Source organism: Mesoplodon mirus, assembly GCF_964341445.2.
Source record: "Mesoplodon mirus genome assembly, chromosome: 1".
Taxonomy (NCBI): Eukaryota; Metazoa; Chordata; class Mammalia; order Artiodactyla; family Ziphiidae; genus Mesoplodon; species Mesoplodon mirus.
Window position 1 is genome coordinate 34,421,819 of NC_138976.1, and position 13,622 is coordinate 34,435,440.

The 13,622-nt window shown below is 39.4% G+C and overlaps 2 protein-coding genes across 2 annotated transcripts in view; one reads left to right on the forward strand and one right to left on the reverse strand.

Moving 5' to 3' along the window:
• The first annotated feature begins 235 nt into the window (after positions 1-235).
• On the forward strand, positions 236-5,945 carry LOC309806088 (protein Abitram-like). Its single transcript, XM_082624534.1, has 6 exons — positions 236-471; positions 1,587-1,638; positions 2,240-2,369; positions 4,514-4,590; positions 4,670-4,739; positions 4,833-5,945. Exons 1-6 carry the CDS (start codon positions 375-377, stop codon positions 4,968-4,970), a joined length of 564 nt encoding a protein of 187 aa, XP_082480660.1. The 5' UTR covers positions 236-374; the 3' UTR covers positions 4,971-5,945.
• Positions 5,946-6,628: 683 nt separating this feature from the next.
• The window catches only part of CTNNAL1 (catenin alpha like 1), a 61,881-nt gene continuing 54,887 nt past the window's right edge, over positions 6,629-13,622 (reverse strand). Inside the window, exons 15-19 of the mRNA XM_082624529.1 lie at positions 12,266-12,314; positions 9,266-9,322; positions 9,009-9,122; positions 8,245-8,328; positions 6,629-7,739 (exon numbers count right to left, since the gene is read on the reverse strand). Coding sequence (XP_082480655.1) covers positions 7,674-7,739; positions 8,245-8,328; positions 9,009-9,122; positions 9,266-9,322; positions 12,266-12,314 — 370 coding nt within the window. The 3' untranslated portion in view covers positions 6,629-7,673. The remainder of the gene's footprint in view (positions 7,740-8,244; positions 8,329-9,008; positions 9,123-9,265; positions 9,323-12,265; positions 12,315-13,622) is intronic.

The window sequence follows — 13,622 nt, forward strand, 5'->3', positions numbered from 1 at the left end:
GCGACCAGCCCGACGATCCGGGAGCGAGGCAAGCTGCAAACGCTCCGAGCGGCGCCGGAGTGTCGTCACGAACCGGAGGGGGCGTGGCGTGGCTGCTTCTTTTCCCCGCGAAGTACAGTGAGGAGCTGCGCTCGCGGCCGCCCCGTATCCATACGTCCTACCGCCCAGCCTATTGTATCTGAGCCCCGCTTTGACGTCAGACCCCAGAGCTCAGTAATAGGAGCCGGTGGGCGGAGCCTGCGGGGCCTGGGGAGCCTCGGGCGTTCGCGCGACGCGTACCCCGGGCCACCCGCAGGAAAGACACCTTCCTCTCTGGGGAGCGGGAGGAAGCGTCCAGGCCCCAGAGGGCGCGGTTTGCAGCACCCGAGGTCGCCATGGCTGCCGAGCCCGAGACCCCTGTGGCCGCCTCAGCTGCGGAGCCCGCGGTGCCGTCGCTTGTGGATCGTTACTTCACTCGCTGGTACAAAGCGGGTAAGTGGAGAATGATGTCAGTCTCTTCTGGGCCCAATTTGTCTGACAGTACAGGGACTATGATGACAGATCATAAGCCACACGCACCTTCCCCAGCGCTTCCTCCCCACATCAGAAGGAACTGGATCTCTCTGTTCCCCTGGAGGCCAAGGGAATGGCATTTGCAAGGACGTGGAAAACAGCAGGGTGCATTCTGGGTAGGGCGAGCGCAGTGCGAGTTCACGAGGGTGGGTTGCTTGCGGGAAGATGGTAGACTAAGGTGAGATCCTCGAGGGAGGCAGGAGCTGGATTGCAATCTCCTTGAGTGCCTAAAGGGATTTGAGGGGCTCAGTCCTCCAAGAAGAGGCGATACATAAAATGATTTAAATGGTAGCGGTCTAAACTAAGGTAGAGGCATAGGGATGGAGAGAAGAGGGTGGGTTAGAATAGAGGCATTTAGAAAGCAGAATCTAACAGTTTTACTTAAAGGAAGTCGCTGGTATTACACATTGGCCTACTTAGAAGTAGGTATCCTGTTGTACAGCTTTGTATACCCAGCACATATCAGTGATGAGAGCATCGTTGGGGACCCTCCTCTAACCCAACTTGCTCCCATTCATTTAGGGATAATAGGTGTACTCATCTTTTACAATACTGAAATATTTTACAATAGCATACGTTTTATTAGCCAGACTTAGTGTAACCAACCGTCCGGTTAACCCTGGATTGAGGTGTTTTCGGGAATCCATTACTTCAGTGCTAACATCAGGACAGTCCTGGGCGAACCAGGATGAGTTAAGTCTCTCTAAAACTGACCAACAAAGCATGCTACTAAATTAAATAAAGAATACATTACTAATCACTTTTTTTCTGATAGAAATAATGATTGTACTCATTTTAAAGTGAGGATAAAAAACGGTGGAGCAAAGAGTTAATCATCATTTTAACATTGAATGAATGATTCCATCTGGACCAGATATCTTTAAATACTTTATGGTCAGCCTTTAGGTATATCTTTTTGAGTAATGAAGGGATACCAGCCTTCATACTTAACTACCTCTATAAACCAAAGAAAGGACTACACAGTGGTAGTAAATATTGACTCAACAGCCATCAGACTCATTCATTTCTTCTAGATGTCAAAGGAAAACCCTGTGAGGACCACTGTATACTACAACACTCTAACCGGTAAGCAAATTGGGAATTTTAAATGATCAAAAAAAATTTTTTTCTGGCATTGTAGCCTGGTATGGTCTTGTACTGAATAAATATTCATTAAGTGATTATCCTCCACTGTACTGAGATGGTATTATTTATAGTAGGAGTTTGATTGACAAGAATGAGTCTTTCAGTGCCTACGCTAAACAAGTAAACTTGCTTACCCAAACATCCAAATGGAGGACCACACCCTCAGCTACTACCTCAAGTAACCAGCCTGTGCCTAACCACTGAATCGCCCAAGCCCACGGAGAGGGCTAGGGTAGAAGCACAGATGGTTTCCTGTCCATACCGGCATGCCTTACTTTTCCCTCTTCCTCCTCTGTGCTGTCTAAACACCTGTGGTATGCTACCCTTTTGGGGAAGGAAACTCAGTCCCATTTTCTCCATTTTCATTACTGCATTCTTCTCATCAGTTAAGCTCCAATAGTAGCCAGAGGAAAATGGGGGGAAATGATAGGCTGACTAAACAAATGTCAGCTCAGCTCTTCTTGTGCCAGTAGGAATACTGTGTTATAGGAGGAAGAATCATACCAAGCAATAATACAGGATCAACTTTTGCTCCTCGTAGAATATGTGTCATCACACTGGCAGGATCCCATCCAGTTCTTCAAAGTGGAAAAGCAATTAAAAGCATTTCCTATCAAATCAGTACCAACTGTAGCAGACTTCAGAACAAAGTCTCTGGGAAATTTAAGCGGGTATGTTTCTGTATTTCTCTACTTAAACCCTCTATTGTCATAATAATGATAGAGCCAGCCATACTTAGAACCCAGTAATGTATACTCAGCATACTTCCCTGGCAGTTAGAGATGATTTTAAGAATACTTAAGCTCTAAGGAAATTCTCAGGCCAAAAAAATGAGGTATTTCAGAAGGTATATTATCTATCATATTAACTTCTGGGCCACCATCCCTGTCATCCCCAGGATGAAGGATGGAGAAGGTGGGCCTTTGAAAGAACAACGCTAATACCAATATAACAAGATATTTTGTCCCTTCCTGTTTTGTTAACCTAGTATTTAGAATTCTATAAAATTTAGATGATCAATACTTCTTTATCATAAATTTTCACATGTGAACTTAAAAGTAAAAAAAAAGTCCTGAGGTAGTGAAAAAAAAATCAATCTGAGAAAATATACAGTATTTGCTTCGTATCACTTGCCATTCCTAAATCATTGCCAATTTAATACACATCTAGCTACACCCTCTACCTCCACGTAGTGTTTAGTTATAGAAAATGTTACCTGTGCCCTCTACAATTCTAGGCAAGATGGACATTTTACTGTTAAAGGAGGGTATCACACCAAGGACAACTCAATACCATACTAAACTATCCTGACAAACCCCCTGGAAAGGAGAGTTTCAGTGGATGATTTAGGTCCTTCATTTACTGAGTTCGTACTAAGAGTTCCTGCTAATTACCTCACTGTTCTGGAAGACCCTTGTTTACACTCCCCTTTGTAGGCCTGAAGGCCCCTAATAACCTGCCTTATAACTACTGATTTTTCCTCACTGAGGAAGCAAGTGGACTTTCAAAAGCATGGACCATTCTTAAAAGTCTACAAATCACAAGTAAAACAGTTAGTGCTTGTGATGTTCCTGTGATCAATCTTTGTCCAAAAGAGTCGCACTGTTGTTACTACTGAGGAACAGAGAGGGACCTGCACGTGGAACCCACCGCAGATAAGCTTTGATCGCATCTCAGTGCTGCCCGTCATTTATTCTCCCAAGGGAGGTGACCAAAAGGGGTTAAAACACTTCTTTCTGACACAGAGCCTGTGGTAGACAAACCATCTGGGACAAATCCCCAGCCCCTCCTCCCAAAAGTGGGGAGTCACACTGACTAGTCTTTTGAAACGAAGTACCCACAGGCAGAGGAGTGAAGCTCATGCAGTAACACCTGAATGCTGTCTAATAATGTTGTGAGTGGGAAAGAGGCCATAAAGAACAGCATCTTGACCTCAGATGTTCACTGCAGTAAAAATTCCTGGGAAAAAAGAGCAACACGTGAGACATGCTTGCATCCATTTCCCATGAGCCTCCTTGTACTGGGTTGGCCAAAAAGTTCGCTCCGGTTTTTCACGTTAGGGAAAAACCTGCATGAACTTTGTGGCCGACTCGATAGAAATTTTCAGAACCTCCCCAGATATATCCATACAGTGGAGTACATGAAAGTATAACCGTGCCACAACATTCAAACAGACGTATGTCAAAATGTAGTATTTGCTAGCGGGTTATAGGATAATGGGTAAGTTACTCTTATCTGCTACTTAAAACTTTTCTGTTTTCCAAATTTTCCTCAAATTGCTTTTTTTTAAATTAGAAAAATATCCCTTCTTCAGAAAGTCTTAGTGATTGACCTTATAAAGAAGTTCCTTTCTCTATTAAGTTCTGATATAAAAATAAGGTAGGAATCTTAATGAAACTAACTTTGTACAATATTGCTGTCATTCTCTATAATGTTGAATTTTATATTATTGCTTATTGATGAGATTTTCCTACCCTTTTGATGTCTTTACACTTGGCTATGTGCAGCTTTCTCATGTACAGTGAAATATAAAGTATAATAAGTTAAGGTAAAATATATTCTTAATATGTAACTGAACTACCTATTATCACATGTGTCTTAGTCTGCTTTTTCCCCTAGAGCCTAGGATGGTGCCTAGCCTATAGAGGCATTTAAAAAATAAGTATTTGAATAAATGAATGGTTTTTCTGTACTTAAGTCATTTTTATTTAAAACGCTAATTCCAGGAATATATCCTATTGTAACTCTGAGGGCTGCCTCACAAAGAAAAGTGAAAATGTACATCAATTAATTTTTTCTTCCCTTTTATTATCAGGGGGCACAGTTTCTAACAGAACTTGCACCTCTGTGTAAGATTTACTGCTCTGATGGAGAAGAATACACCATATCTAGGTGAGTTACTTTTTAACCACAATTTTGGAGAAACAAAGAAGGTAATAATTTTCTTCAAAGCAATTTTTTCTTTAAATAGCTGTGTTCGAGGACGGTTGATGGAAGTGAATGAAAACATCCTCCATAAGCCATCTGTTCTTCAAGAGAAGGTAAAAGGGTCTGGGGAAGTAAGATCCCATCCACATACTCTTTATCTGATTTTTTACCATTTGACAGTATTAAATATTCTATTTCCCTTCTAGCCATCCACTGAAGGATACATTGCAGTTGTGTTGCCCAAGTTTGAAGAAAGTAAAAGCATAACAGAAGGGTTACTGACACAAAAACAGTATGAAGAAGTCGTGGTGAAACGCATCAATGCCACAACAGCGACCTCATGAGGATTAAGATTGAGTAAAAACAACAGGACATTCTTATCCTTACCTGGCCTACCAGTCAGTGCACTAAGGAAGAACCAGAGATGCTGAAGCACACTTCACCCCCGGCCATCCGCGGGGAGGCCTGATCTTAACACCTGACCTAGGTTTCCTTCTTTGTCTTGCATAACAAGCCTTGATTCCATTTTGTCTTCAGCCTCCCAGATCTGCCTGCCCATGTACTCACTCTGTTCTTTTGCTTTTCTCTTTCTAACAACTGGCAAGCGACAGACGTTTTTCTGATTAAAAACCAACAAACAAAGCACTTTGAGGAAAATTTGAAAAGTCAGAAAAGTAAAAATAATTTACCCATCATCCTGTAACCGGTTAGTAAATACTAGGTTTTGAGGTAATTCTGTTTGAGTATTATGTCATGGTTATTGTTTTTGCCTCAATTTTCCATCACTTTGAAGTTGAAAAACAACTGGCCTTTCTTACCCAATCTGCTTCAGTGTGACAGGACTGAAACGTCCGGTCCCACCCCTTCTGCCCCACCTCCCCCGCTCAGGTTGCTGGGCAGAGACAGGGTGTAGAGTGTACCTTCTTTATGTCTGTGGGTTGGCCTTCAACTCTGAACAACGTAGCACTGTAACACTGGTTTCTTAATGAGGGATACATGAAAAGGCTTTGCAAGGGGCTTTGCTAACATGGAAGTATCAATATTATAATGCTGTATGAAGTAACGTTTATTTGTGGTCACTCAGTCTCACACTCTAGTTACAGGGTAACCAGCAAAGAAGTTCCCGAGAGGTCCTGGAATTCAAAGACACACATGCTTTTGAACAGACCAAAAGCTTTCACATCATTTAAACAATAAACAAAAAACTATGAAATCATGGTTTAAGATTGTATCCTTATTTACATTGAATTTCAAATAAAAGGACTTTTCAAATTGTTATTTTTCCTTAAGGGCTGCAACATATATATACATATAAACATTTCTGTTTTTAAATAAAACAATTATCCTTGAGTATAAATTCTTTTAGTTCTCTGTCATCTTTTGCTTTTCAAGTCATGTTATCCCTTCCCTACCCCTACTTGCATTTAAATAAGAGAATATTGTCATTTGAGTTATGTAAAATATTTTGTAAATAAAATTTTAAAATTATTTTTGACTCACAAGGAAACTTCTTCTAACCCTAACTCTCCCCTAAGTATACCCACTGGACATGATACAGGCAGTAACTATAGAAACATCTACCTTGATAGTGCTATGAGCTGAAAGTATAAGCACAAGCCAGCCAATCCCCATTTCAGGTAGCACAAATGGTGCCCAAAGGTGTCATAGAACAAAGATACTAAAGACAGTAAAAGAATTATATATCTATCGTACATATAACATCACCTCACATCACTTCCCCATTATTTCCATTGTAATTTAAAAGAGTATTTTGGTTTCAGGGCATAAAAATCATGTTTGATGATTTTTATAAAGAAATATTTTATAAAGGTCATAACCAAGCTGAGTGCATCCCATTTTCTCTCCAAGGCCTACAGTAAATTCAAGTTTCCTTCAATAAAATATTGACGAGCTAACTGGTAGTTCTTCAGGATCTTGTGAACATTGACTGTGATGGCTGACCCAGATAATGACCATCAGACGAGCCTATAGAACTACTGCCATTTGGCAACTGACATGTCCCGTTAGGTTTCAAAATAAATTTCGAAGCACTGGGATACAAGCACAAAAAACAAAGTTAACTATACTACACCATAAGGACAGAACTTATAACCAGATCCTTCTATCAAAACCCACCCCACAAAAAACAAAAGCTTTAAACCCTAAAATTAAACAGACTAAAGTCATTTATTTAATGAATATTCCAAAGGCACATATGTATACCTACTCAAATTATTTTGAACAGCTTAGTTCAATTGTTCTCTGTCTTCTATCTTCTGTTTCATCAGTTACTACTGAGAAGTACAAAAACTGCTTTTTAAGCCAGTAAAATAAGCTTAGGATTCCAGCTAATATTCAGGGCAGACAGGCCAGCTATGCTAGAACGAGAACTAAAACCATCTCCTAGTGAGTTCCTCCAGGATTCCGTGGAGTGAGCTCCATGACCCTGCTTTTGGGTGGGAGAGGGACATGCATCACACCGGATTTCCTGTGCTCCGTGAAACCCTTACTAGAGAACAAACGTGTGCTCCTGGCATGGATGATCTGTGACAGAGGGGACAGCGGAGGCCCAGTCATACTCAGTGGACAGAGGGATTGAAGAAGAGTCCACAGGTTTAAGGAAAAACCTGTATCACCCAGACTACTGTGTCTCTTCTGCTGCAAATTGGTATGGTAGATGATAAGCTTAAATTTAAAAAAATAGGAAGTTAGGGTAAAATATGCCAAAAGTGATCATATATTCAAAGTAGTTTCTTTGGATTAAACTGTCATTAAGACAGTAGGGATATTTGGTTTGACCTAAAGAACATTATTCATCGCAATGTCCCATTCTAAAATCACACTGCAATTAGAAATATAGCAACTACCATGGCATCTATTAGTTGTCAGAAAGCTTCACAATTGGTTTCATGATCAGAAAATAAAGCAAGATTTCAGTTTGTTTTCTTTACAAAATTGTTCAGCTTCTGAAATATAAAGGATCGTTTGCTTTCTAAAAATGTTAGCTTTGCCACATGGTGTTCCAGAGATCTGACCTCAAAAGCTTCTCAAGTTTTACCATCCACAGAATCTTTATTTGTAACTGAGACCCGTCTGTTGTTTTCCATTTGAATCTGAAAAGAATTAAGAAAATTAGTTTCTGCTTTACTTTACTCTTAAAATAATTGCACAATTAAATAGTATCTATTTTCTTTTGCACTTTCTTTTAGACTAATTTTTTACATTTTGGACATTTTTTGTTCAGTCTTTTCTGTACATTTTGAATATATATATTAGCATTGGTCCCTAAGGCACTAGCAAAACCACTTTTGGTAAGTACCAAAGGAAGATTATTGTCATCATTATTATTATTGATATTGATAACCATTATTTGTAGGGTACAGAAGAAATGGTGCTCAGATAACACCTAAGCAACAAGAGAAGGGAAAAAAGAAAATGACAGACTTTACTTTGAAGCTGACAGTGCTGAGAACAGGTAAGTTATTCCCTGTGGAATTTCAGAAACAATTGTGGGAGAGGAAATTGTTCTTTGAATAACTGTAGGAATTATGCTGTACAGTACATCTCTAGGACCTCTAATTTTTTAAATGTGAGTTTAAGATACACAAATTATCTTACCTTCTTCAGCAGTTTATAGCAAAGTGAGAGAAGTTGGACCAAAGTAGCCATTATGCATCTTGTCTTTGTAATACTCTTATCAACCTATAGTGACAGAAAGCAAACAAATCAAATTCTTATAAGGAGGTCTTCAAAAGCCTTTATCATTTAGTTTGAAAATGGTAAAAATTTCTTCATTACAGAAATCTAAGGGATCTCACAGGGTATACAGATTAAGGCATCTGAGCTGACTTGATGACCTGAGGTCCCAGAACACAGAAGCACGGATTGTTGCCCAAGTCTCATACCAATTTCATGGAACCCCAGGAAGAATGGATGGAAAATCAACCTGTTCTATTTCAGACGGTTTAGGGGCTTCTCAAAGTGCACCAAATAGTGGCAGTGGACCCCCTTCGTTGCAATTCCTTGCACTCTACTTTTTTGCACTCAAACTCCCTAAAACAACAGAAGCCCTTCACTCTGAGGGGTCTGTGCCCTAGTTAGTCAGGTGATGATGTTGGGATTTAAGGGTAGCTGCTCCGTGCTATGGTATTAATCAAGTCCAAAAAGCTAATTTACTTGGTGAACCTACTGCTTCCTGGGGTCAGTTATAACTGCAGATGATAAATGGTTCTTGCAGTCAAGGCAGGAAAAATGGAAATAAATTGTTCTTCTGTGGGTATTAACACTTTATTTGAAGAAAAAGGGGCTGGAAGCTAACCTAATAAAAAAGAAGTGTGAAAGTGTCTCAAGCGCTTTCCTGAATGTCCCACCCTCCCTTTTACCTTTAGAAACACTTGATTCTGCAAAGGTATCTTAGTTACTGCCTGGAGCTGGTGGCATAGAGGAACAAGCTTGTTTATTTCCAGGAGAAGCATAAGCTTATCATCATCTTTCAGCTGAAATGTAAATAAGGAAGTTATAACAACTCCAATGAAATTCCATCTTTTAAACCTTAAATACCTTTATACCTTGATAATATACCCTCAAAGTGGGTATTTATGACATCACCACCAGCACCAGGCAGGGATACATGCATTACCTGTTTTGAGAAAGCTTGCACACTTGAAGCAAGCTTCAAACCCTCTTCAGCAAAAACCTGGTAGAAAGGAAAAACATCACTACATTAGGCGTATGTCGTCTAGATAGTTGGTAAGAAATACACTCATGGATAATTTTCATACAGAATTTAACAAATGAAAGCTAAACATAAAAGGTCTGTCATGGAACTTCTATGTTTTTTGTTGTATCCAGGAAAACACAAGAGTTTAACAGTATTCAGAAGCAGATTTCCCAGACCTGACGCCGAATCAGTCCCTGCAGTGGCTCCCCTACAGTGGGACACCTCCAACTACCGTGCAGAATCGCACAGACATTTGATACTTAGCCATAAAAATTATGCCTGGATCCGAAGCTCATCTCATAATATCCCCAATTATAAGAGGGTGTTGAATCTTGGAACATGGGGTCAAAAGGGTTAGATGAGGTCGAAAGCGTTAGAACATTCCTGCTTCCAGCTCAGCAAGATAGAATTTGTCACCTATACACATTCTTCAACTAGCCATTTGAGGGGATTATTTTTTCCCTATTCACCGTACATTGTACAATTTAGTGAGGAGAAGAGGATGATGGGAAAGAATACTGAAAAATACTTTAGAATATTCGGGATGATCATTTTTAAATGGTACACAGAATCTTTTAGAGTGAGAGATACCAGGGAAGTGAAGGCTGAGCTTTAGGTGGCAGCAGGAAGAATGAAAAGAACAGGGCACATCTGAGAGTGATTTGTGAAGAAAAATAATAGATCTTGGTGATAAATTAGATAAAGCTTATGAAGAGGAAGGAGGCAATAATTTCAGGGTTAACTTTAACTCTCTTTCCAACAGCCTTGCTATCATGGGATAACCTGATCTCAAGGTCAAAATAGTCCTTCGCATCCTTCCCTATCCTTTAAAAGGGAAACCAGTGCGTTTTAAACATACCTTCTAACCAAACGGAATGACTCACTTACCCACATGTTCCTCATCATTCCACATTCCCACTTTCTCTGTACACATCTTCTCTTCCCTTCTAGCCTGCAAACCCCTTGGGGGCAAGTTCCCTGTCTCACAGAGTACCATGGTTTTAAAACCACCTTAAAGCTGATGACTCCCAAATCTCTCTGTCAATTCTTGACCTAACCTGACACCACTCCTGTTCATCCTACTTCGGCAAAATGAAATGCTTGATTTTCTCCCTCTAAATTCGGTGTTGTCCCTCTGTTCTCTCGCTCAGTAAATGGTGTTACCATTTACCCTGTTGGTCAAGCCAAAAACCTTTTAAAACAGAAGCCAGGTCATGCCATTGCTCCTCAAAACCCTCAATGGGTTTTCCATAATTCTTGGAAAAAAAAAAAATCAAGGTTCTTCCCATGGCTCAGAGATGTCATATGTTACCACCTTCCTTCTGGCTCACTACATTCCACCCACGCTTGTCTCCCTATTGTTCTTCAGCCACCTTCAGCCTACCCCTACACCGCAGGGCCTGTGCACTTGTTCTGCCTGAAATACTCGACCCCAAGATATCCATCTAGCTCACTCTCTCAACACTCTACTCAGATGTTACCTCCTTAAAGAGGTCTTTCCTGACGACCCCCCTTCTATCACCTCTCTTCTTATCCTACAGGATTTTATCTCTCAGTACTTATATATGGGCATTATATATTTAACTTTTCATTGTCTATCTGCTCCCACTAGAATGTAAGCTCCATGGGGTAGGGACTTTCTTTTGTTCACTCTTCTCCAAAGCTTTTATCCCCAGGGTTTGACACACAGTACAAACTCAATGAATATGTGATGAACATTTTATGTAGACAATCAGCAGATGTTGGTTTAATGAATAAGCTAACACAGGAAGAAGGTGAGTAGTGGATCTTTTACAGTGAAATACTCTCTATGGTGTGGTGTGACTTGGAATGGATATGGGTCAAACTGAACACAATGAATCCAGAATTTCTCCCAACTTTTTAAAAAGGGAAATAGCTCACTTATAGTCAACTTTACAGAAAATTCCGAATGAAGTATTTTCTATAATTCTGCTGATTCTGTTGACAATCATCCCCTCAAGCTGAAATCCCTTCCCTGAAGAGGCTCAGGTGAAAGCACATGGGAATGCCAAAGGAAAATATGTAAAGTTGATAAAGTGATAGAAATTTCAAATTTCAAATGCAAGAATGCCCTTGGTTCTAGAGAGGCAAACAGACTAACATGAGAGTCAGGGGAAATAAGAAAGGACTCTTGTAATCCACTTATCAATCTAAGCCTCCAGGTAAGTGAGGAGAATTAGAGCTAGGCCTATGTGGAGTTTCATGAGACACATAGGGCAGAAGGGTGAGTGTCAGTATATGTGTCTCTCCCTGAATGCCCTAAATCATCAGGAATATGGAAGAAGAAAAGGAAACTAACATGTACTGAGAATCTATAATGGTCTCAGCCCCATGACAGATGCTTTCTTATGTGTTATCTCATTTAATCAATATCATTCATCCAATTCAATAATGGAGAAGCCAAAAACCTTTCCTCACATTTAGGACAGTATAAGATATGCATCTGCTGACAGGATATTTTCACCTACTTGGGAAAACCTAAAACTTAATATTGCATCTAGTGACTATCAAAGCCCATTCTACTTTATCCCTATAATATTTAAGTTTTTTTCCACTAAGATAACCAAAACAGCTCCACAAAATGCTACTGCAGTCCTCTACTTTTCTACCACTCTCTACAGTACACATGTGCTGTGTACGTAGGTAAACATACAAACATGATGCAGTAAATCATTAAGAAAACTAGCTATAACAAACTTCTGGCCCAAAATTAAAGTATCAGCATAGGGGGACTCCCTGGCGGTCCAGTGGTTAGCACTCGGCACTCTCACTGCCAGGGCCCTGGGTTTGATTCCTGGTCAGGGAACTAATAAGATTCCTCGAGCTGCATGGCGCAGCCAAAATAATAATAATAGTAATAAAAATAAAGTATTAGCATTAAATGGAAATAAAACATACCTCTAGTTGATGAATTAAATCCTGGGAAGTTTTTAGTGGCCCCTCTCCCCTGAAATAAAGTGAATTATTAAGGAGGTAAGAAAAAGTTATTGCCTAGAAATTGATTTTATATTAAAGTTTTAGAGCATTTTGTGTATTAACAGATCCCAAATTTTGAAGAATAATATTGAATAGACTAATAATATTGTAACTATTCTTAAAGCAGCTTTAACATTTAACTATTACCTCTTAAGGCACTTATAAAAAATTGGTAAACATTATATATGTTAATTTTATAATGTAAAGAACCTTAAAACTGAGAAGTTATATTTAAGTTTTATTTTTCTTTTTTAACCTTCTTCATTTTGCTTCATAAGTTAAAGATATGAGATCTGATAATATGCCTTAACTAAAAGGCCTTTGTTCCATAATGGAAAAAAGGTCAGACCAAAATCAGGACATTCTCATTTTTGATTCTAATTTCAACTCTGGCAGGAATTCAGTTGTTTGTGATGAGGCTGTCAGTTGAGTTTCAATTCTGAGTCTATAAAATAATCAGCAATATTTGTGCTACCGCTCTCATCAGAAGATTAGAGAGTATCATATCGAAAGCTACCAAGAAGAATTCAGACCTTTAAAAGTGAGAAGTAAATGATAACAAAGAGCAACAGAATGCATTAAGATGAGCAACAGCCCAGGCATGAATCAGAAGATCTGAAATCTAGTTTACCAGTTCTGCCTTTTAATAGCTATGAGATGTGAACAAAACATTCTTATTCTCTGATAAACTGTTGTAAGGATCAAATGAAATTATGACGCAGAAACTACTTTAAAAACCATAAGGCACTGGTAGGTGTGAAATTTTTAAAAACCATAATGCACTAGAAAAGCTAAACTATATAAATTTTAAAGAAATATGAGTCACTGTATATAAATGATAAAGAAATTATATAAATTGTTAAGACAACCTTACATGATGCCTGAAGAAAAGCTATAAAATTGCCCAAGAAAACTACAAAATTGGATACTGTGAAGACTAACAGATGAGTCTCAGAAAGAAGCAATTAGATGAGGCTGGTAAACCATCATCTTAAGGGAAAACAGAAAAATTGTTTGGGGAAAAACAGGTATACCGACAGGGCGGGTAGAAAACAAAGCCAGCTTGAGATGTTACCACAATCATATTACCAGGACTTGCCAAACTGGCACAAGCTGTTATCCATTGTTATCCATTACAGAAAATCCGTTTTCTTTTCCTGAACTTCAGTGGCTCCTGTCCAATAACCATATTCCAGTAACAAGTCCCATTCCATAGAGCTTTAGTTACCCCTGTTCCTCAGGCTTCCTAGTCTCTGTGGGATGCATGTCACCCCTTACC